The sequence below is a fragment of the Drosophila rhopaloa genome, unplaced genomic scaffold (assembly GCF_018152115.1).
Source record: "Drosophila rhopaloa isolate 14029-0021.01 unplaced genomic scaffold, ASM1815211v1 contig_163, whole genome shotgun sequence".
Taxonomy (NCBI): Eukaryota; Metazoa; Arthropoda; class Insecta; order Diptera; family Drosophilidae; genus Drosophila; species Drosophila rhopaloa.
Window position 1 is genome coordinate 11,338,818 of NW_025335043.1, and position 24,180 is coordinate 11,362,997.

The 24,180-nt window shown below is 38.3% G+C and overlaps 1 protein-coding gene across 2 annotated transcripts; it reads right to left on the reverse strand.

The window, feature by feature from the left end:
- Positions 1–1,443: 1,443 nt before the first annotated feature.
- LOC108041425 (ammonium transporter Rh type A) lies at positions 1,444–14,266 on the reverse strand. 2 transcript variants are annotated; one of them, XM_044457702.1, is made up of 9 exons: positions 13,728–14,266; positions 10,460–10,628; positions 9,607–9,772; positions 8,702–8,963; positions 4,226–4,416; positions 3,200–3,394; positions 3,040–3,133; positions 2,746–2,848; positions 1,444–2,109 (listed from the first exon to the last, which is right to left on the reverse strand). In XM_044457702.1, exons 1-9 carry the CDS (start codon positions 13,894–13,896, stop codon positions 1,959–1,961), a joined length of 1,500 nt encoding a protein of 499 aa, XP_044313637.1. In that variant the 5' UTR covers positions 13,897–14,266; the 3' UTR covers positions 1,444–1,958. The 2 variants fall into 2 exon arrangements, with proteins under 2 accessions (XP_044313637.1, XP_044313636.1); XM_044457701.1 differs by lacking the exon at positions 1,444–2,109 and adding an exon at positions 2,213–2,514 and having other exon boundaries at positions 13,728–14,265.
- Positions 14,267–24,180: the final 9,914 nt, after the last annotated feature.

Consider the following 24,180-nt stretch of genomic DNA (forward strand, 5'->3'; position numbering starts at 1 on the left):
AAATACAAAACAAACTGAAAACACAGATTTTTAGGGAATTTAACCACAATCATTTTGAGGTATGCCACTTTGAAATCGGATGTCTGTAAGAAAAGTTATGGGCTTAGAAGTGCACGTTTTGGACCACTTTTCTGCAAAGCCGTTTTTCGAAAATTTGGAAAGGGGTAACATCATTAAAATGACGTAAAATCGACCCCAAAATACAAAACAAACTGAAAACACAGATTTTTAGAGAATTAAACCACTATCATTTAGAAGTATGCCATCAGTAAATGGGGTGTCTGTAAGAAAAGTTATGGGATTAGAAGTGCAGGTTTTGGGTGACTTTTCAGAAAAGCCATTTTTCGAAAATTTGGAAAGGGGTAACATCATTAAAATGACGGAAAATCGACCCCAAAATACAAAACAAACTGAAAACACAGATTTTTAGAGAATTGAACTACAATCATTTAGAAGTATGCCACTTTGAAATCGGGTTTCTGTAAGAAAAGTTATGGGCTGAGAAGTGCAGGTTTTAGGTGACTTTTCAGCAAAGCCATTTTTCGAAAATTTGAATTTAATGGTGTTAATTAAAATGACGAAAAATCGACCCCGACATACAAAACAAAGATGTTGACTCAAGATTAAGACAGACTTGTTTGTATTTGATTTTTCCCAGTGCAATCACGAACACAACCGCAAATGGGGAGACAGAGACGTCAACGTTGGTCGGCCAAAGAGTGGAACGGTGCACCGGGGAATACTTTGCCAAATTGCACAATCTACTCAGTCTCCTGTTCCCTGTTTTACCTCCTGTCGGAGTCCTTGCTCAGGTCCTGCCAGACCGGTCTGGCAGTCAGACAGAAGCAGCCGCTCTGGCCACTCATTTGACTAGTCGGCCTTGTCGTCGTGGAACTTTAGGCCGCTTAGTCCTCACAACAGTAGGCTTGAACCGTATTTACTGGCCGTCACAGATCTGAGGGGCAGATACTTTCGGCAGTTCGAAATGAGAAACCCAATTATGAGAATTTTATATCGAAAATTTCTCACTGGAAAATCGCTCTTTATTGCTGTTGGAAACTTTTATAGACAGTCATAAAATGTCATTGATTTTCGGTGAACTATAGGAATGTTCTGGATTTAGTATTTATTGAATTTTTTAATGTTTTTGATATAGGCCAAAAAGTTGACTGCAATTTTTTCCTATATGTTTTCAGTTTATTTAAAACCTTTTCTATAATGAATACAAAGAGGAAGTATTTATAACACAATAAATCGTTTAAAAAATATAATGAATGGTCGTTTTATCTAGCTGGAAAAAATTATGTGAGTCATTTGCACTCAATTAATAGCCCCACTTTGGCTCAAAATAATGAATAATAATGATTGGTGGATACAATAAATAAATATACTTACATACACTTTTAAAATACCAAACAAAATTATTGAGGCGCATTTTATGAATTCATATTTTAGATAGCTTTATTTATATTTCGGCAAAATTAAACTTGTGAAACTAAAATCGGGAACCATCCCGACATCTGTACAATCTTAATGGCTTATCTTTATCTTTGTAAATGAGTTAGGTCCCAAGCCCAGCAAAACCAAGACGTTGACTGACAATTTTTATTGAAACTTGTTGAACTTTCGCCGGTAATTGTTTGCCTTTGGGGCTTTGTTTGTGCGTCTGTGTGGGGTGACAAAGCCAACTTAAGTAGTTGGCCGCCAGCTTATCGCCGGTCCGAAGCGACTGGGAGTCGTTTGAAAGACATTATTCCTGGTTTCGCCTTTGTCCGGCGATTACTGGCCTTCGGCGCCAGGTGCGCTAATCGCCGGCTGAGCTGGCCAGAAAAAAAGCTGTCCGGGAAAACCTGAGAAAGCCAAGCTGACCGGATCGGATCGGATGGGATCGCGGTGTCTTGGCCAAAAGTCGGCTAATTAGCCAGGCACTTTGTCCTGGGCCACTTAATTAGCGGCTCCTAGTGCAGTGCTCCGCGCACATACAAATTGTTGGCGGGGACAATTGCATTCCAGTTGCGCAACAGAAATGGGCGCCAATTAAAGTTGGCGGCAGACTGGGAATTCGAGTTGGCGGCGTCGTCATCCAAAAGTTTGGCGAGCATATTTAAACTTTTTGCGCCAGCGTTCGTTGTTGGATTTTATGTGTATGATTTTAATTCCATTAAAAATTGCGACCGGCATGCGAAATATACAGAGGGAGTTAAGAAGAGTGTCACATTTAAAATATTTTTATTGCTAATACTTTTTTTTTTGTTTGCTGTGCATTTACTGCTTTTCTGTGCTCGACGCTAATTAAATGTGTAAATTGTTGGAGTTTTTAATTAAATGCGACAAATGTCTACAAAAATTAAGCGAAGCAGGCAAGGACAACAAAGGGATTGGCCGGAGGACCCTATTGTCCTGGGTTGCTCCCCATGGCTCATGGCTGCTGCTGTTGCATTTGCTTGGTTGTTTTTTGGCTTGGCATTGGCTTATTTGGCTTACAGCAGAAGCTCGTCAACTTTTTCTAGTTCACTGCAAAAAAGGCGGCAAATCAAATCAGCGAAATGCGAATGCAAAGCAAGGCAAACGGAAATGGCAAACATTTTGGCAAACTTTTGCTGGATGAGGGCAGGCACAATGGCAACGCGTGCATTTCGAACAATAAAATAATGTAAATATAATAATAAAGTAGTCGTAAGTAGTTAGACAAGGCACATTAGAAACGCGTCGACTGTAATCAATCAGGCAGGCACAACACTTAACTATTCCTCCTTGTTCTCGGCAGCCGGCACCTCCCAATAGTGCTCGTCCTGGTGGTGTTCGTCCTTCTTCAGGTTCCGGAAGTTGGTGTACTTCAACACGGCCCCTGAGAAAATTCGAATTAAAAATAAATAATTATTTTTGTAATATCTAAGAATTGGCTTAAAATAAAATGTTTAAGCTGTGAATGCCAATCGTTTTTAAATTGTATACCGAATGACACATTTGACTATTATTTCAACAGGGTTTTATAAAAAAGTCTTGTTTCTAGTACTCTAAAATATGTTTCATACAAACCTGTCAAAATACCGCCGCCGATGGCAATGAGCAGGGTAACAGCAATGCCAAACAATTGGTATCCAGCCTGCGAAGTTGCATTCCTGCCCAGACCCTGCGGAAAAAAAAGTCCAGAAGATTAGAGAACCCTCCAATGCAACAGATGGATATGGATACTTACGCCCATGATTTTGGTCTCGGTTCCGTTGGTGCCCACCATCGCCGGGAAAATGTCCTTCAGCTCGGATTGGTACTCGCCCACGGAGGCCATCGAGGCGTAAATGGCAGAGGCAATGGCCGAAATCAAAGCCGGCATTCCGTGCAGGTTGTGCACTCCACAGGTGTCGTGCAGCCTCAGATTGGCCGTCATCCAGGGCTGCCACAAGGATTAAATATTATAATCGGCTTATATAAAGATAAGGAGTAAATTTCACATTTGTATAAAAGATTTAATATATTTAAATGTACCATAAGTTTGAAACTAAATAAAGATTAATGTAAGGAGGATTTACAATGCAAATTTGTTAAAGGGACTTATCTACCAAAAATTTTTTTAAGTAAATGTTAACCAACATTCGGTAAACAAATATTAAAAGCTTTGCCAATCAAATAAATATTATATTTTGTAAGATTTCGAGATTTAATAGAAAAGTTATTAATAAAATCCTATTTGATTTATAGGTAATAATTCACTTTAAGTAGAAACCTCCAAAACTATATCTTAAGCAATTTCAATAGTAAAAGCAATAAATTTTGCTTAAACTTTCAACATGCTGCGCCAAGAGATGTATTTTGTAAATTTGAAATAATTAATGGCCAGTACCAGCATTAAATTAAATAAAAGTGAAACATGGCAGGGAGTCAGTGTGTCATTTGAAAAGTGCAAATTTATTTACTGCTCCAGCGAGCGGGAACATCACGGATTTGGTTGCTGTGTGGTCGTAATGCAAATGGAGGTCCGGCGGAATCCGGGAATCCGGGAAACCGGGAAACCCGGAGTGCGGCATAAAGTCCGGCTGCGGCAGACCGGCGGGCAACAAACTTTACTCATTAGCGTAGCATTTTTCCTAGGCGCACTAATTAAAGCGAAGCCACGACTAGCTAGTTCTGTGTTCCAGGTGCGCGATTTGAATAGCGGGCTTATATTTGTATGGAGGGAACCCCTTTTTTTTTGTATGTGCGTTCAGTTTCAGGTTGCCAAACTTACGGTTAAATAGCGATAGCCGAGCACCGAGACCGTGCCGGCGATAATGCCAATTAAGACAGCGCCGTGGGCGCCCAGCAGCAAGTTGCACACCGTGCCCACGGCCACTCCGCCGGCGAGGGTCGAGTTCTGCACGTGCACCATGTCCAATTTATTCTCGTGGCTGACAAGCGCGGATACGACGAAGGTGGTCACTGCAAAATATCAGCGAAGCGGAGTTAGCATGATGGCCCAGAAAGGAGCGCGGCTAAAAAACGCGAAAAAGGGAGGCTGCGGCTCACATTTATGGTTGGCGAGGGCGGTCTGAATGCAGCGAACGGATTTCGAATGCACCCTGGATGGCCGGGCTTAATTACATGATTTTAATGCATTTTTGAATGAGTCTCTGGTTAGTTCATTAGAGTGCGGAAAGGTGGTGCGGGGTGGCAGTTAAAAATGTGGCATGAATAGAGAGTTGTTTAAGAACTTAACTGGGAAATAATTCGGGTTTAAGGAGTCGTCAATATTTTGGTAACTAAAGTCTCAACTAACAAAATATAAAATATAAAATTTTTCAATTAAAACGTGTAATTAGTATCACTATATATTTATTATATATATAAACAGCTTTAAATGATTTTAAAAATAATGCTGCTTTTGGAGATGTATTGGCAAAAACTAGTACTTATAGTTTCATTAACCTACCTCAGCAAAACTGTCTATTTATAATTGTAACATAAAATCTTCTGTGAAATTATGAATTTCTGTTAAGCAGAAAAATCACGTATACAACGTGCTGACCAGAAAAATCTTTGTTTCCATTGCTATTTACTCATTTATAGTTACCTTAGTAAGACTTTTTTTATAATTGCAAGATAAAATTCTCTGTTATGTTCTCTGTTAAACAGAAAAATCACGTATACGAAGTGTTGACCAACAAAGTCTTCGTTTCCATCGCTATTTACTCACTTTCTGTCTCACTAGAAAGCAAACTTAGTTGCAGGATTAAATCGTTTGCATTTATAAACCGTCCATTCTATGTTTACTAAGACCAACAAGCAGCTATCGCTAATCACTCGAGCAGCAGGAATGACACACCCAGCAACAACGACAACAACAACTGAACCGCACTTTTGCAATAAACACAAAACTAATAAAAATGTAAACACGACAGTGGAAAGATCCCTTCGGATTTCCCGGGTTTTCCGGCTGGCCCCCAGTGCTTTGTCGCCTTGCCGCTTTTCTGGTGCTGGTCACAGCACAACAAGTTTATGACCGGCAGCCAGCATAAATCTCGGCTGAATAACACTAAATACTTAAAAATCTCCATTTTATGGCGGAGCATATGTTGCAGCCATAATAATTTGCATAAATTAGTTGGGGCCAGGCGTCGGTTGGCCACTGCAAATAAGTAAGGCAAATCTCAACCGACAGGGACAGTTTGAGGGGGCAGCAGCGGCAACCGCAACAATTTCAAAACAGCTTTTGACGTTGTCCGGGCGACGCAAAACAACGAGAACAGCAAATTCTGGCTTAAAAATCAATTAAACAGCTTTTTTACAGCCGGTCCTCGTCCTGCCGGAGGACTAAACCAAAGCCAAGCCAACGGCATCCGAGATTCAGGACATCAGCTGCCGGTGCTGTTGTTTTTGCCTTTGCTTTTGCTTTCTCCTGCTCGAACATTAAACAATTTAAATTAACGCCAATGGTGTCACTTGCGACTGTAAAATGTGTTTTGTGCTTAGCGTTGTTGGCCAATGCGGGCAGCTTCCTTCCCCTCCTTCTCTCCACCCCAAAAAACACACCCAACTGACCAGACTAAAGTCCTAAACCCAAAGCACACAGGAGAAAATAAATTAATTCAGCTTTTGATTTACAGATGTATGTTTATGATATCTATTTTGCTGAAAATATAAAATTACCACTTATTATTATAACGACTATCTAAAAAAATTGAATAAAATAATGGCTTTTTATTTTCCGAGCTCTGATTATTGGTATTGTAATTAATTTTAAATTGATCTTGATTTGCCAGCCATAATTAGCTTCATAAAATGTCATTTAACATAACCATAACATAACATAACCATTTTATATTTATTATGGTTCTAAATGATTAGTTTCTATTTAAGTATTGTGGTTTATTTGTATAAAATAAAATCGTAAAGTTTTTATTGCCTTCGTGTTTTTTCCAAAAAACTAATTATTAATGGCAATTCCATTGTTAAACGTAATACCCCAAACAATAATGGTTTAAGTTGCATAAGTAAGTAATTTTATTTTTACTTTACTTGGTCCAAAGCTACTTAATTAAACTAGTAAGTAATTTATATTTTTCTCAGTGCTTTTCGAGGAGAAGGTCCAAACGGCGTTCCGGCTCATTTTGTGCCTGGTGTGAAAACAACAACTGGGGCGTATTTTTGCCGTTGGCGCCGCATTCGGACACCAAATGGCGTCGTCTGATCCGATCCCCTCCTGCTCTTCCCCAAAACCAATCCTGCTGGCCAGGCCATGCATGTCCGCCCGCATGGACGACATGGGACCGTGGGCCACACCCACCAGACCGCCTCTAATTTCAGCATTGAACTGAACCCCGGCTTTAGTTTAATTAAAGCAACAACCAGTGAGCCAAGCAACCGGCCACTGAATGGACAAGGACACGTTGGGAGGAGGCGATGGGCTGTAGGCCACTGCAATGGTCGGAGCCCCACGTTGACTCAACTAATCGCACATCCTTCCGCATAAAATGCCAGCCCAGCCTCCCACTTTCCCCCCCTCCATCACTCGAAAAGGATACTCTAGGATGTCTATTTATGGGATGGGTCATCCCATTCTGCCACACAGATTGGAATTCGTTGATTAAGTTTCCTCTGGTCGGATATGAATTGCAACTAAATTTGAATATGCACTTTATTGAGACAAGAATTTTTAACTCAAATTAAGATGTACTCTGGAAAAGTACTTCCACAAAGAGCCAAGAAATTTTTGGCAAAAATGCAATATGGAATAATATCAAGTGGTACTCTGAAAATATCCAATATGATTTATTTATACTTTTTGTGCTTGCTTTCCATTCGAGCAATTAAAAATGAAAAAAATTCACAGTGAAGAGTTCTTTGGTCAACATTAAAAGCCAATAAACTTTGGTAACAGAATTTTTAAGTTTGCAATACATTTAATAACCACTGTGGGAATATTTGGTTTAAATGCTGGCATGAAATAAATAATTTTACTCGACTATTTATACAAACAAAGTATTTTATTCGGAAATTATAACAAATAACGACGGGTTTAATGTGTGCAAACAAAAGAAAGTCTCTGTGCTTTTATTAGTTCATATAAAAATATTTTTAAATATTTTAATTAATTATTATAATGTTACTTTGAAATGAACTCAAAAATATAGGTTGTAATATATTGATTGGACAAAAAAAATCCTAATTATATGAAGAACGAAAATAGTTATGATTTCATGAGAAATATTTGTGTTTATTCAAAGTGGCTGAAAACCGAATATTGATATTTAATAACTTTTCAATATAAACAACAAATTATTTTATGCTTTAGTAGTATTTTCTGTGTTACTTTGAATGAATAGTATAGGGTATTTTCGTTTTCGGATATACGTTCTGCAGTTTCGCCCAGTGGCTGCTAACTCATGTGCCTTGTTAGGTGTTACCTCCGCCGCCGTAACGTGAGGGCTTTAATGCCATGGTTAGGATAGCCGGAGCAGAAACCGGGCTAGACCGGCCACAGTTAGCCAAGTGGCGCCCATTCCAACCTGGCTTATCTCAGCTGCTGGCCCTACTATTATTACGCCTGTTGTTGTTGCTGTTGTTGCTGTTGCCGGGCGTCCTTTGTATACATTTAATTTGTGTTTTGTTATTTACATTAACCGAGCGAGTCAACCAAGGCAAAGAACGACCCCGGGCTGCTGCCCCTGCTTTTAGCACATTTTCTATACGTATGTGCCTGTACTGGACAGACTGGACCTGGCTGGGATCGGGATTGGGATTGGGATTTGCCAGAGTCCACTGACTGCTGACTACTGACCCACCCACCTTCGGACCAAGGACTAAGCAAATGCCGGACAGGCTGGTACGTTTTTATGTGCGCTACGTGCTCAAAATAAATTTTCAAATGTGTTAACGAAACTATTTGACATTTAATTAGTTTGTGAGTCGCATGCACAAGGACTCTGAAAGGGCTTTTTGGTTTGAGCAAGAAGCTGCCTGCGAGCCTTTTCAATTTCATCGGGAACCGTGCTAATAGGCCCGCCAACATTATAATTAACAAGGCCTGAGAAGACTGAGCAGCCCGAGGAGAATGACCCGGTCGAGCGTGAAGATATGTGCTAGTGGGCGAAGATGGCCGGAAGATATGCAGGGAGAAAGATGACGGGAGAAGGGAGATGGGCGATGGAGGATGGACGATGGGCGATGGAATGTCCCCCAGCTGCCCTCCACTTGAGCCGGCTAATTGCCGGGGCACGTGACTCACCTGTTGCCGCGGCTAATGACAGGAACGTGTTCAAAATGGCCCGCTCGCCGCCGGCTCCATCGGCCAGCACCGAGTTGAAGCTGGGCCAGTACACCCACAGGAAGGTGGTGCCGATCATGGCGAAGATGTCCGAGGTGTAGCTGGCGCCCTCGAGCTTTCCCGCCTCATTTTGGTCGCTGGCGGGCCTCAACATCAGAGCCACTGCCAGTCCGAAATAGGCGCCAAATGCGTGAACGGTGATGGAACCGCCACAGTCGCAGATCTGCCAAAGAAATTAATTTCTTAATTAGTTTAGACAAAAATAATGTATTTTTAGGAAAATGTTTGCATACATCAAAACTAGTTTTTAGAAATATAGCGAACAAAACTAAATAACAGGCTTAATAATTTTAGGCCATCAAAACTGTATTGCTAATAGTATTATATAGTATATATAACACAAAAAGCCTGCAAAATATAAAATTGCATTCATGTCCAAAATTTTAATTAATATCTGTATGGAGTGTAAACGAAAAAAGTGGACCTTTCAATATTCTAAAACAAACGTAATTAATATATACAAAATTAAAGGTAATTTCGGCTTCAAATTATGCCAATCAAGGCATACAAAAAGTGTTCAACTTACACGCTTATTTTAAAATCGTTCTGATTAAGTTTATGGAAATTATCTGTTTATTTTTATAACTTCCTGCACTGCATAAATTTATCTCTATATTGTAAAATGTATTATTATTTGCTTTGCATATGTATGACACATTTTCCACAACCTGTTTTAACCTATATTCATGAGCAGATTTTAGGCAAATATTAAATATATATTCACTTTTTGATGAGTTGTATCACATGTTTATATTTGAGTTAAATGAATACTATACACATTTCAGTAAATTACTTCTGCTACTCACACTGAAAACATGCAGGGCCAGATACTCGTTGGCCGCGAAAAGAGCCACCTCGAAGACGGACATGCACAGGAGTTGGATGGGCGTGGTCCTGCCCAACAGGGCGCCCATGCTAATCAGGGGCACGGCTGCGGCAATATCCGCATCAATGATGTTCTCCAGGGAGAGGCTGTGGGAGCAAGAGGGAAAGGAAACGATGAACAGGAAGTGCGACAGGTGACACGCCCTCTGTCTCATAAAAAATGGCGACATCTCAAGCAAGAAATGGCCGCCAAATGAAATGGAATACATTTCAAAGCACTTCCAGGCAGTTTATATTTCTACACAGCAAAAAAAAGATGTACAAATTCGGCAAGAAAAATTATAAAGCAATTATAAAAAATAAATACAATGTTTTCTCTGCAAAAAAAATATAAAGTTCTTAAAATATTAATAATTATATTCTAAGTATTTTTAGATTTTTTTATGTTTACCGAATACAATCCATTTAAATTAGTATTGAAACTTTGTAAATATTTTACACCATTTTTTTTTACTATTACTTTTTTAGTAATAACTTTATTTTCTTTCAGTACAGTTCACTGTCAGTTTTTTTTACAGTCGCTCGTCCTTTTGTTTGCCGTTTGACTTGGGTTTTGTTGCCCTTTTCACTTAGCATAAGTAGAAGACTTCACCCAAACTCTCCACCTTTTGCAGGTTGACTTCTTCATTTAAAGTAATTGCTTGAATTCATTTTCAGCTTGGGGCTATCTTTCTTCATTTAGCATTGCAAACTTATTTGCTTTGTTGGCTGTCAGTTTCGCTCTAGACTCGAAACCGAGCAATTAATAAATTGAAATCGGGGCAAGGAGCTCACCTGATCTTGCCGCCCTCCATGTGCAGGAATCCCTTCATCAAGACGGCCCACTGTACCACGAGTGCGGCCATGAACAGGGTGAATCCGGTGGCACTGTATCCGTACTTCCGCAGGAAGGTCATCAGGAAGCCGAAGCCAATGAAGATCATCACCTGGATGTCCTGGAATTCTGCGGGGGAAACAAGAGGGTTAGTCCGGCAAGGGAGTGGAGGAGGAGGATGGTCTTGGCCAGTTGGGATGCCAATTAACAGAGCCAAGTCGTTTCAATTAACCGCCCAATTGTCTGCTGCCAAAAGTCAATTGCATTGAGATTGATGTCACCAGGGCACCAAGACGGCCATGTTGCCACCCAACCCACCAATCTGCCCCCCTTTACACACACACCCCCCGTGTGCGTATGTGTGCCCGCGCGGGTGCAATTAGTGTGAAATACGGTTTAATTTATTTATTATGAATTGCAACAAGTTGTTTACAGACGCATTTGCATAAATTGAAATTAATGACTTTAATTATTCATTTGTGCGCGTGTGTGTCCCATTGTTCGGCTCCGTTCAGTTCAGTTCGTTTCGGTTCGGTTCGGCACTATGTACCCCGTCCACGGGACTTGTATTCTAGTGGCAGAAGTAATTAATGGAATTGGTGCCACGGGACCCAAAAAAACTGCGGAGACTGTGCGAAAAAGAACTTCATTTATTTATGACCCGCCAACACTTGGCAAACAATGCAGGTCCTGCTCCTCGTCCTGACTTCTTCGCATTCCCCCGAAATAGAGCAGGACTAGAGTTTACATCTATATGCTGGGGCGGCATGGGTAATGGCTTTATGTGGGCTTTGATTTAGAGCTTCAACTTGGTGTCCTTTTAATTGTTTTCGACCATTAAGCATAGAACTTCGCTTTATGGTGCTAGTACTAGTTTAATTACTTGGTTATCAATGAAATATATAAATTTCAATTGGATAAAATGGTCGACAATTTGAGTATACAATTCTCAATTGGCTTAGACATTTCTGAGTTATTTATTTTTATAGTCTGATCTTATCTATTCACTATTAATTCATAAACATTGAAACGGCCTAAGATCAAACAGTTTTTATACCCTTGCAGAGGGTATTATAATTTTGGTCAAAAGTGTGCAACGCAGTGAAGGAGACATCTCCGACCCTATAAAGTATATATATTCTTGATCAGGATCACCTCCTGAGTTGATATAGCCATGTCCGTCTGTCCGTCTGTCCGTCTGTCCGTCTGTCCGTCTGTCCGTCTGTCCGTCTGTCCGTCTGTCTGTCCGTCTGTCTGTTTCTACGCGAACTAGTCTCTCAGTTTTAAAGGTATCGAATTGAAACTTTGCACACACCCTTCTTTCCTTTGCACGCAGTATATAAGTCGGAACGGCCGGGATCGGCCGACTATATCCTATAGCTGCCATATAACTGATTGATCGGAAATGCCATAACTCTGCTGTTTGTTAAGTTAGGAAGTTGGAATTTTATATGGGTTTTATATTTGGCCAATCAATCCGACCTACCAAATTTCATAAAGATCGGCCGACTATATCCTATAGCTGCCATATAACTGATTGATCGGAAATGCCATAACTTTGGTGTTTGTGAAGTTAGGAAGTTGGGATTTTCTATGGGTGTTATATTTGGCCTATCAATCCGAACTACCAAATTTCATAAGGATCGGCCGACTATATCCTATAGCCATCATATAACTGATTGATCGGAAATGCCACAACTTTGGTTTTTGTTAAGTTAGGAAGTTGGGATTTTCTATGGGTTCTATTTTTAACCAATCAATCCAACCTATCAAATTTCATAAGGATCGGCCGACTATATCCTATAGCTGCCATATAACTGAACGATTGGAAATGCCATAACTTTGGTGTTTTTAAAGTTAGGAAGTTGGGATTTTTTATGAGTATTAAGATTGCATCATATGAATAATTTTGGAGAATATAATTTACAGAATATTCTGCAAGGGTATATCAACTTCGGCTCCGCCCGAAGTTAGCTTTTCTTTCTTGTTTTTAATGAATTAAAAAGCTCTCAATTTATCAGCGCTTCATATCAATTCTGTGAGTCAGCTCCCAAAAAAGATATTTATATATGGGCTATGAAAAAGTTAAGCTGTTGCCAAGTCTTCTCATGTTTAGTACCTTTTATTAGCCCTACGTGCCTAATTCATCAAAAGAACAAAAGGCTTCAAAAAACTCGACAAATAAAAATAGATCCGAAACGAAAAACTTTCGCACATTTGCGGTTAATTTTAAAGAGCAAATCTAATAATAAGCCTCATGATATTTATTTATTTATATAAAGTCGCTGTTCAAATTGACTATTTAAAGATGTGCATTTGCCAGGAGGGATAAATTGCAGTGTCAATTTTTGCACAAAAACAAACAAAAGCTACAATAATATGGAAATAATGAAAGTACGTACAAGTACTAAAAATGATATTTTTGCACGTTTGCTATTATTTTAGAGGGGTGAATACAAATATATAACTAGTTTTCGCACACAATTGTTGAACTTTTTGGGGGGTGCTACGTAAATTAATTCTCAAACAAATACAATAACGTTTTTATTCAATTTGTCAGTATGAAATGTTTGTGCTGTTTCCATGCATATTTAGTTTTACTGACTTTTATTAGACAAAGCGGGCTAATTAACCAACAGAAAAATATTGCAAAAATACAAACAATAAAATGATAGCTCGACTAAAGTTGTAAATAAATAGTAATTGGATTAGTTAGAACATTTGAGTTTTGCCGAGAATATTTAAATTTAGTGGTCTATTAGCCAAGGCGGGCTAATTAAACAAAAGAAGAATACTTGAAATGTATGGCCTATAAAAAACAGTTTTGTCAACAAATTTTTTCGCACATTGAAATCTGAAGGTTGTAAAAAGTTTGGCGTGTTTAAAGTATTTTTCTATGCTATATATATTTGTTAGCTTAGTCATCATAATAAGAAAATAAATACTCTAAATATTAATAAAAATCTTGCGTATTTTTCGCACATAAGGGGCACGTCAAAAAGTTCGACTAGGAAACAAATTTTAGGATATGAAAGAAACCTTCTTCTGTTGAAAATTTAAAAATTATGTATAAAAATTATCAATAATATAAGAAAACAAGGATAGATAAGCATCTGGGCCTAAGCAATCTGCGGAATATTTAAGAACATTAAAAAAAGTGCTACACTAAAAAATTGAGCATTTTTTTGAGAAATTCCCAAAGGATGGGGGCAAATCCCTGCTACTCACGCGGATATTTGGAAACGTGTTCGTTTGCTGATCCAGCGTCTTCGGCGTCGATTGCCCGGGGCAGCGCGGTCTTTTCGTAACGCACGAACAGCCAGAATAGAACCAGGAAGATTATTTGCACAATCATCAGGACGACGTAGCCCGACACTTTGGCTGCCGGCGAATGCATGGCGAGGAAGTGGTGGGACCGGAGCAAAAAGTACGGAAAAACTAGACGAAACGGCTCCTGATTGGAGTTCGAGCACAAAAAGCGGAGACGTAGTCGGTGACGGAGTTTTTGCTTTCAGATCCCGGCCACAGACGATGCAGCACGTGTACGGGGAATTTAATTCGGACAGGAAGTCTCTTTTTCCCCCTTTGGGATGTGCAAATATTTGTGTGCTTTTCGGCCCTATCTCCCAGACATCGGGATGCACACTATATATATATATGCGTATATATATGTCCGTTCACATTCACGATCTGCTGCGGCTGAGCACTGGGCGCGTACTGATGCCCGGAGCGATGAGCGCGGCGTGTAAGTAGCTGCGACTCGAGTCTGCGGTCAACGGGGCGTATGTGCGATATCCACAGCGATTTACTCGCATGATATAACTATTTGATTTAATTTGCAGTCGCTTCTGCTGGTTCTGCTGCTGCTGCCTCTGCCTCTGCCTCTGCTCTTGCTGAATTATTCACAGAGTCCCCCGGAGACCGAGTCGTTGTGGTTCCATTATATTTAAATTGTTTTTGTTTTAGTTGCATTGCAATTTCAATTCCAATTCCAAATCCAAATCGTTTTACAAGGCGGCAGCCCAGACCTCTTTTGCGGTCTCTCCACCCAAAAGTCTGGCTTCGGTTTGGTTTGTTTGTTTCGTTGGTCAATTGATTGGTAATTCGTTACAAATTTATCCACAGACTGCATTTTATAGTTGCAGCCGGACGATTTGCATAAACGCCATTGAATGGCTTGTAAGGTGAAAGTGGCTTAAACTTTAACGAATTCTCCCATTCAGAGTGTTGTTATTGACTCTGGGCCAATCGGTTAAACCACTTAGAAGGGTTTTCTTGTTGACTGATAAGCCGCAATCACAGTGCTGGTCAAGTGGCAATTGTGTGAGTATGGGGGGTATGTAAACACAAGCGATTCGAGTGCGGGAATTGTCCATATACCAATTAATCACACATACCCAGTAGTTGCCTCAATATAATTAACATGCTGACAGCCGAAATGAACGGTCGTAAAATAAACAGCGGCTCAAGTGGAGCAGCTGACTCGATCGCAAATCGCCGCTCATTGATGAGCCCCTTCATTCGGCGGTTTGTTCAAGCAATTTCAACTGATTAACAGCCTTTTTTAGTGGTTTAGTGCGAACTTAATGGGCATATAAAATCGCGACGAGTCGCATGCAAGTGCCAAAAGCTTTCAGTTTCGAGTGTTTGAAACGGCATACAAATCAGATGTCTATAACATACTATTTGGGGGAAAACTTTATGCAAACAATGTATATTTAAATTGGTTTTTACTGAAATGCTTAAAAGTTTTTCAAAAGAATATTACATATTTATTGATCAATATTATTCATATAATTAAGTGCATATTAATTTAATTATTAGATTTTATTTTTAATTTTTAAAACATTTAATTTTAACACAAATTTATTATATTTTATGAATTAAATTTAAGGCTTACAAGGTGGTACTTTCTTTTCCACGTGATATAACCATTACCAAGTTTAAATTTAAGCACATACAATTACAGCAGATAACCGAGCTGAAGTAAGTACCCAACTCATCTACATCTGCTGATATATTGCCCAAGTTAAAGTTGAGATTCTGGAGAGTATTCAACTAATTGTTAAAGCAAATATCCATATCAAATTAAACAGAACTCATAAAAGCGGTTAGTGGGGGCCAAAACTCACAGAGGCCACTGGGGCGTATGATTGATATTTATTTTTCAACAAACACAAACGCACCTGTGTGAAAATTGAAATTCTCATGGCGCTGGCAACAATAAAAAGGTAAGGCAAAGCTGGCCCCACATAAGAAAATGTGTGAAGTTTGCGCAAAAACCGCAAATGTTGCCAGGCACGCGCTCAGATCTTGAAAATCCACACACACACACACACACGAAGTCCGACAAAGAAAGAAAGCAAAGAAAGCAGAAAACCGAAAGAAAGGAAAAAGCATCCCGGGGTCGAGTTGGGGAAGTTGGTACATCTGAGCGATTTCGTGCTGCCTACTTGGCAGGGAAATTTGCATCCGCAATCACTTTAAATGTTTCCGTTTGAATACGCAAATAAATCGAAAAGGATTTCCAATGAATGCTTATGAGTGTCCCGGCAAACCCTTGTTAATGTTGTTGTTTACAACAAGTGTACATGTCTAAGTCCCTGAAAAGCGTAGCTACACAGCGGCAGAAAAAATGTGATGGCAGTGCAAACTGTCAGTCCAGCGACCGAACTCCGACCACAATGCTGGTGCTCCTCCATCCAAGATGCGGCCAGTCTGGGTCATGTGGACGAGTGGCAGCTGAGCCATAAATAAATATGAGCCACTGTTGTCGGAGGACAACAACGGCACAACAACGTTGACGATATGTTGATAAACTTTAACACCCCACAAACACTCGCTTAAACCCGGCCAAGTGGCCAGAGTGGTGCAATCGCCGGGATTCCTGCTCGTCGGAGGACCTCCGGCTACCACTCCGGATCCCACTGACCCACAACAATTGCAGGAGTGCCGCTCTCTGGCCATATGCACTGTGTTTGCATTCCCATTCGGGGCGAAAGTCCTTTCGGGAACATGGCCAGCATGCAGGGCTATTTTGTGTGGCTTTCCTGCGAAAGCCCAAGTATCTGGCGAGGTATCCTCGCTGGCTCACCAGCACTTGTAAAAAATACACAAAACATATCTAGATAACTTAATGGTATACAAATCACGTTTAAATGATTTTCTGTATAATGTGAAACTTCCTTTTCATATTTAAAACAATTCACTTTTAGTTAATGGTCCCAAAATATATGGCATAAGTGGCTACAAATATTATTCTCAATAAATATCATACAAAACATTTCTTTAAACTATTGTCTTAGTTGTTTTTTATTACCTTGTTTGCAGTTAAACATTATTTTTTTTTCTTAATTATATTAAAGTTCGTTGCATAATTGGTTTTTGGAAGTATTTTCTTACTTGTAAATAAATGCTTTATTTATAATAATATATATTAATAATAATATATATTTTTTTGGAATAATGATTAACTGGTTTGTAGGCAAACTTATTAGATATCACCTTTATAAAGTTTTAGTGGCTTGAACTTACACAGATGTTTTTTTAAGTGCAGCATTCTAGTGTCGCTCCAGTTGCACAATTTTTGGCTGCCACTGCACTCGTGTCTGAAAGTGGGGATCTGGGAGGGAAGGGGGCTGTTGGCTGCTCGGTTGCGGGTGGTTGCGCCTAAGCGATTTGCTTTTTGTCTGTTTTGTGTCAATTTTGGAATCCGCTTTGGTTACCGCCCCTCAACCCGCACCCCTTACCCCTCGCCCCAGCGCGTTGCTTCGGAAAGGCTTTCGGTTGCGCCAATTGTTGGCATTTACAACTACTTGGCTGCCAGGCCCTTGACTTGGCCGGGATTCCCCGGGATCTGCTCTATGTAGCAGCTTAGAGATCCAGCTCAAGTGGCGCACTGGGGATTTTTCAATTGCGTTTATAATAAATTTCGATTTGTCAGCGGCAAAGCGAGGAAACGACTTCAAGTGGCCGCCGCATCCCGAGTGGCACCGAAATCAGTCAGCGATATAGCTTCAGATACAAACACAAAGCGAGGACAGCTCAATTCCCGAATCTGGACCAAAATGTTTCGGTTGAGGGCGGGATAATCAAATGCATTCCTGGCACTCCACACTGGGCCTGCGGATTTTAAGTTTGGCCAACTATAAGTTTTTCTTTCTTAAGCGAATAAATGAAATACGCTTAGGGATCGTTTTAATATACATAAAGCTAAATGAAGCCAATATTTAAAACAAATTATTGGATTGTGTTTTATGTAACACTTAAAAAAATTGATTTTCTTTATTTTTTTATGAAAAACTTTTAATTTTTTTTGGTTTTGGTTTGGATATAAGTTTATTAAAAAGCTTATTCCTTGAGGAATGTATCTGCCTTATTTTACTTTTCCAGTTAGGCAGGAAAATAAATTAGAAAACTTTTGGCAGATTGTCCAGCATTTAAGGCTACAAATAATTAAGCCGGTTGCTGTACCCTTTGAGTGCGGACATGTTTCTTCTGTTGTGTTACTCGAGTGCTGAAAGTACAGGGATAAGGTTTTTCGGAGGTGTATGAATCATACGAAACTTACCTATCCATGATCATTTTTATGGTATTCCGTTTAAGAATAAGCACGACAAAAATGATTACACCACTGTGTAAATTAAGATTTTTAGCGAATCCACAGATACTTGGCCAGAATAAACTCAGTATAACAGAACAGAACTCCAGAAGCCAATTTACGCCCATGATGAAAGAGATCCGTGTAAACTGTATATAACTAATATGAATATGATTTGTTAGAGGTATCATGCTGTCAAAAAATTTCAAGGAAATTTTGCTTACGTCTCACTATCGAAATTTGTCGCCTGCTCTGTAGAAAAGCTTTTCATTTCCCTCTTTACATTCCAAATGTAAATTATGGTCCGGAGAAACATAATCACACTACATACTTTTAGCATCCCAATCGTCGCTATCATCATAAAACCGAAGAATATGACTAAAAACAAGAAAGGAAAGCTAACTTCGGGCGGAGCCGAAGTTGAAATACCCTTGCAGAATATTCTGCAAATTATATTCTCCAAAATTATTCATATGATGCGTTCTTAATACTCATAAAAAATCCCAACTTCCTAACTTTAAAAACACCAAAGTTATGGCATTTCCAATCGTTCAGTTATGTATATGGCAGCTATAGAATATAGTCGGCCGATCCTTATGAAATTTGATATGTCGGATTGATTGGGCAAAAATAAAACCCATAGAAAATCCCAACTTCCTAACTTAACAAACACTAAAGTTATGGCATTTCCGATCAATCAGTTATATGGCAGCTATAAGATATAGTCGTCCGATCCTTATGAAATTTGGTAGGTCGGATTAATTGGCCAAATATAAAACCCATAGAAAATCCCAACTTCCTAACTTTACAAACACCAAAGTTATGGCATTTCCGATCAATCAGTTATATGACAGCTATAGGATATAGTCGGCCGATCCTTATGAAATTTGGTACGTCGGATTGATTGGCCAAATATAATACCCATAGAGAGTCCCAACTTCCTAACTTAACAAACAGCAGAGTTATGGCATTTCCGATCAATCAGTTATATGGCAGCTATAGGATATAGTCGGCCGATCCCGGCCGTTCCGACTTATATACTGCGTGCAAAGGAAATAAGGGTGTGTGCAAAGTTTCAATTCGATATCTTTAAAACTGAGAGACTAGTTCGCGTAGAAACAGACAGACGGACAGACAGACGGACAGACGGACAGACGGACAGACGGACGGACGGACAGACGGACAGACGGACAGACGGACATGGCTATATCAACTCAGGAGGTGATCCTGATCAAGAATATATATACTTTATAGGGTCGGAGATGTCTCCTTCACTGCGTTGCACACTTTTGACCAAAATTATAATACCCTCTGCAAGGGTATAATAAAAAATTCCTTTGGGTCGATTTGCAAATAGAGTCTTAATTAAATTAAATTTTTCGAACAAAACTAGATGGCAATAGCATATTCGATAAGTAACAAATATATTCATAACAACGAGTTTCATGTTAACAAAATAGATTATATGTAGATGTAAGATAAACTTAATATTATCATTTATCACATTAATAATTAGCACGTGTTTTGAATATTTGGCCAATTAATCAATTAGAAATAAATAATTTATTGATCGTGGGACATGGCAGACATTATTCTATGTTTCACAATTGAGAAAATGTTATTTGGAGATATCTATCTAAACTCTTGTGTTGGCACACGGTAGTTGTGGAAGTTCGACTATCGCTCTTAAAATCTATATATATTAATCAACTTACAGCTCGCTTCAAAAGCATATATGTACAACAAATGACCGACTGCTATCAAGATAAGTGACGTGATCCAGACAAAGGCGCTGTATTTCAGAAATCGATAACGGGGTTCTTTGGTACTCAGCGACCTTAAAATTTTACACAGATGATAGCTGATTACTGAGAGCCAGAGATTATAGGCAAACCCAAAAAAAAGATCACCGGAAACTGAAATTGTAAACTTTATAAAAAATATCGAGAACATATGCTATATTTTTACTAACCTGTATGGTTCTTTTCCCATATTTTTGAATCTCTCCAAATCGAAGTACAACAAAGCACACTGAGGCAGAATAGGCTGCTGATGAGGCACTTCCCCAGCACATTTCGAAGTTTCTTTACTGCAAGATACACCGCGATCGTGAGGGTAAGGCATATCAACGATATCAACTTGACTGGCAAAACAAAAACAGAGAAAAAAATGTATTGGACACCCAGCTTTAAATTTGTTGTTTACTTCATGTAAGTAATCAGCAGGTTTAGAGAGTCCGAAAAAAACTGATGTATTTAGAGTCTTTAAACCTGATTGCCCAGGGCTTACATTATAATGTGAAAACGGTTAGGTCGTTATTTAATGCGATATATTCACAATGTCTCATGAGAATCTCCTCGTGATTTTTCTGGATATTTGAAGTTCTTACCGCACAGTGAATAATTCCATATCATTTTAGACCGGACAACACAAAATGCCAAAACTAGACTGAGTTGAGTTTGAATTTGCTGTTGTTTTTAAGTCCAATATTTCAAACCAAAAAGCGGAGCACAAAACCGCTATCTCGATCCCTGATAAATAAAGTAAGAACCATAATTAAAACTTTATTTTATTAAAAAACCTCTCTTGACGAATTCTCTTGAAACCAATTAGTCGTAAACATTTAAGCAATAAAAACGAAATTATTTTCCTTCGAGCCCGACCAGCAGCTACATTAAAAAACAAATGGGGATCAAGGGAACTAGATCTCGTTTTTATTGGAATATTTTATTATAACACTACGCAAACATTTCAATCAATTTAAAATTTTAAAATTTAATGAAGTTTCCGAACAGCTATATATTATATAATAAATTAATAATAATAAAGTAATATAGTATATCGTAATTAGCGTTTTACTTTTAAGAAAACTCGTGACGCAGGTGCGATAAAAATACAAATTTTCTAATTTTTGTGAACAAAAATTGTACATTGAGCATAGTATTTAACCATTTTGCACAGGCATTTTCTTTTGGGTTAGACTTGCTCATCTTTTACATAAAACGTTTATTTGTTTAGTAATAGTTTTCATGTTTTTTTTTAAATTAATTATTAGTTTAAAAATATTTAATAAAAATCTTTCCTGCATTTACTTACATCATTTTATTATAACACTTTTCTCACCAAATTGATACTTTCCGAAGAAAATTTATAAAAGTTAATTTTGAAAGCAAGTTTTAAGACAGGCATGGGCTATGTACTTTAAAAGAAAATCGTCGTTTTTGAGAGAAGGGGAGGGGAGAACCTCAGAATACATTTTCAACGACATAAAGCTTTAGTTCTCTAGAAATAATTGCCGTAAAAATGTTATATTTTTCTAGTTCATTTCCCGCTAAACAAGCATGTTTTTTAAAATACCAAGTTGGGTGTCGCTCGACGCGTATTTTAAACGAAAATGCAACTAGGATAAATCCAATCCATCTCAAATTTCCTAAATTTTAATTTTTTCACCACCTCTTTCCAGAACTAATTAATTTTCGTACAGTCTTGGTATGGACACCACTTTCTTTTAGCGATACATTTCTTTTGGTCCATATATATAGTAGCTGCCTATTATAAATATCGACGACTAAATCATATAGCTCCCATAGAAACGATCGAAAAATTGATTGAAAAATCGACACAGCCTCGTCGTTTTTAATTTTATACGAATAAAAATCATAATATAGTCGTTTTATAGAACTTTTAATTGTTGTAACAGCCGCAAAAGTATATACAATTCGACTTCCTTTCTTGTCCAAAAGCTTATCTTTCAAAATATAAATTTATGATATTTTTATGGTTTAATCGTTTCATATAATTTTTGAACAAAGTTTTTGATCTTATACAATTAATTAAGCCGGCTGCTTTACCCGGGGACATTGTTCATTTGATATTCCTCGGATGCTGAAAGGACAGGGATTTTGTCTATCGGAGGTGAATCTAAGTCATACGGGTACTTACCTATCCATTAGCATCTTCATGGTATTACGCCTTAGGATAAGCACGACAAAAATGAATATACCAAAGCATAAATTCAAGTTGTCAAGATCATCATAGATATCAGGTTTGACGATACCCGCTAAACACATAATGAACGTCAGGGAACATTGTGTGACCATAATAATAAAAAACCACGGAAACTGAATATAACTAAATTTTGATAATGAAATAAAAATCATCATTTGATACGAACATTTAAAGGAATGAGGGCTTACGTCTTGCTATTGAAATTCAAGCAGGTCGTCGGCGGTTCCTCCTCGGTTTTAAGCCTTTTCAGTTCCTTCTTCACGTTCCATGTGTAAATTGCGCTCAGGAGAAACAAGATCGCACTACATATTGTTATGCTCATAATCGCCACATCCGTCATTGCAATTAAGACTTTGAATAAAAGTTGCTTATATACAAAATCTATTTACACCATAGATCGAAATTCCATTACCATAGTTTTCCCAACTCCAAATTTTTCAAAGCTAGAACAAAACTAACTAAACATTTTGCGACTTTATATAGTTGTCGTCTTAACTTATGCAAAATTAAATTCAAACAAGCTTCTAACTAAATTTCCGTTGGCATGTGGTGTTCAAGTTATGGAAGTTCGATTATCGCTTATTAAAAAATCACTTCTTTCATTCATACCAGCGAACAGGCCAAAATTTAATTCAGACGATAAAAAACGCAAGCCACACAAGGTAAAAGCCGTGATCCAGACAAAAGCGCTATATTTTAGGAACAGATAAGGAGGTTCTTTGCGACTTTGCGAACTTAAAATGCCCCACAGATGATGGCTGAGGACTAATATCCACAAATTGTAGGCAATCCAAAACAAAAAGTCACCTAAAACAAATGTTGAATATATGATTAAAAACTTAATGAATATTTTCACTGGCCCTTACATTGTATTAAATAACTTATTAAATCAGTTTCCCATATTTCTAAATCTCTCGAAATTGAAATGCAGCAAAGCACACTGAGGCAGAATAGGCTGCTGATGAGGCACTTTCCCAGCACATTTCGGAGATCCTTGACTGAAAGATATACCACGATTGTGAGGATAAGGCATATCAACGATATCAACTTGGCTGGAAAAAGAAAATCATTTAACAAAATTTATTAGACACCACATGTATGTTGGTTTGTAGTTTCGAAGAATTGCTAAATAAATGTTCCATGTACAGGGTATAAATAATGGTGTTGAAAAAAACAGGTTAGGTCGTGATATTGGGAGTTATATTCAGTGTCATTATAGGCACAGATGAAAATTCACGCCCATTATTTCGTCCGTATATAAATAGGTATTTACCGATCAATACGTAATTCCATGTCATTTTAAACCGATCAGCACAGAATGGAAAACTAGACTGACTTGAGTTTTGAGTTTTGCTGGTTGTTGATCAAATTAAGCAACGGAGCAAAAAATCGCAATCTTGATTATTGTCGTTGGCAACTAAAAAAATGTAATATGTTTACTTTTTTATTATTATTTTTTCTTTTTTTTTGTCATTTAGGACCAAATTAATACGCCTCTGAAGTTGACGAATTCCCTTGGAACCCATTTATTTTTCTTCGAAATCGAGCCGCATTGCAAAAAATCGGTTTCAAGGGAATAATTTTTTCTTTTTATTGAAATGAAATGAAATTTAAATTGCAAATAGAAAATACAAATATATTTTACAGGATCGGAATCGCCTCTTTCACAGGGTTAAACCTGGACGATTCAAAATCTTCTAATGAGCCTTATTAAAGGCCTGACAACAACCAGGAGTTGTGAAACTAGATATTGGTGAATTTGGGTTTCATTACCAAAAAAAAAGTCGATCTAGCTTGAAAAGAGTTTTATTTTTGTTTTTTAAAAATCCCAAAAAATAGGCAATCAAATTGTTTGTATTAACTTTTGATCGTTGATCTTCAGCCCTAGAGTAGACTACACCAACCACAAACTATTAAAACCCGTTTAGCTTAAGTATAAATAAATTATAGTTGCGTGTGATGCAGACAATCGGTAGACAAACTGGATCGAATATGGACTGATATCTGGCCGCATAGCCGGTGCAATAAAATACTAAAAGCCAGCAAATCGATCGATTCAAAAAACATGTGAAC

Coding starts and splice junctions, on each gene's coding strand:
- LOC108041425 (XM_044457702.1), bottom strand. CDS start 13,896: ATGCATTCGCCGGCAGCCAAAGTGTCGGGCTACGTCGTCCTGATGATT. Junction 10,629..13,727: donor ACACGTTTCCAAATATCCGC/GTGAGTAGCAGG, acceptor TTTCCCCCGCAG/AATTCCAGGACATCCAGGTG. Junction 2,110..2,745: donor GCCGAGAACAAGGAGGAATA/GTTAAGTGTTGT, acceptor TGGCGCAAAAAG/TTTAAATATGCTCGCCAAAC.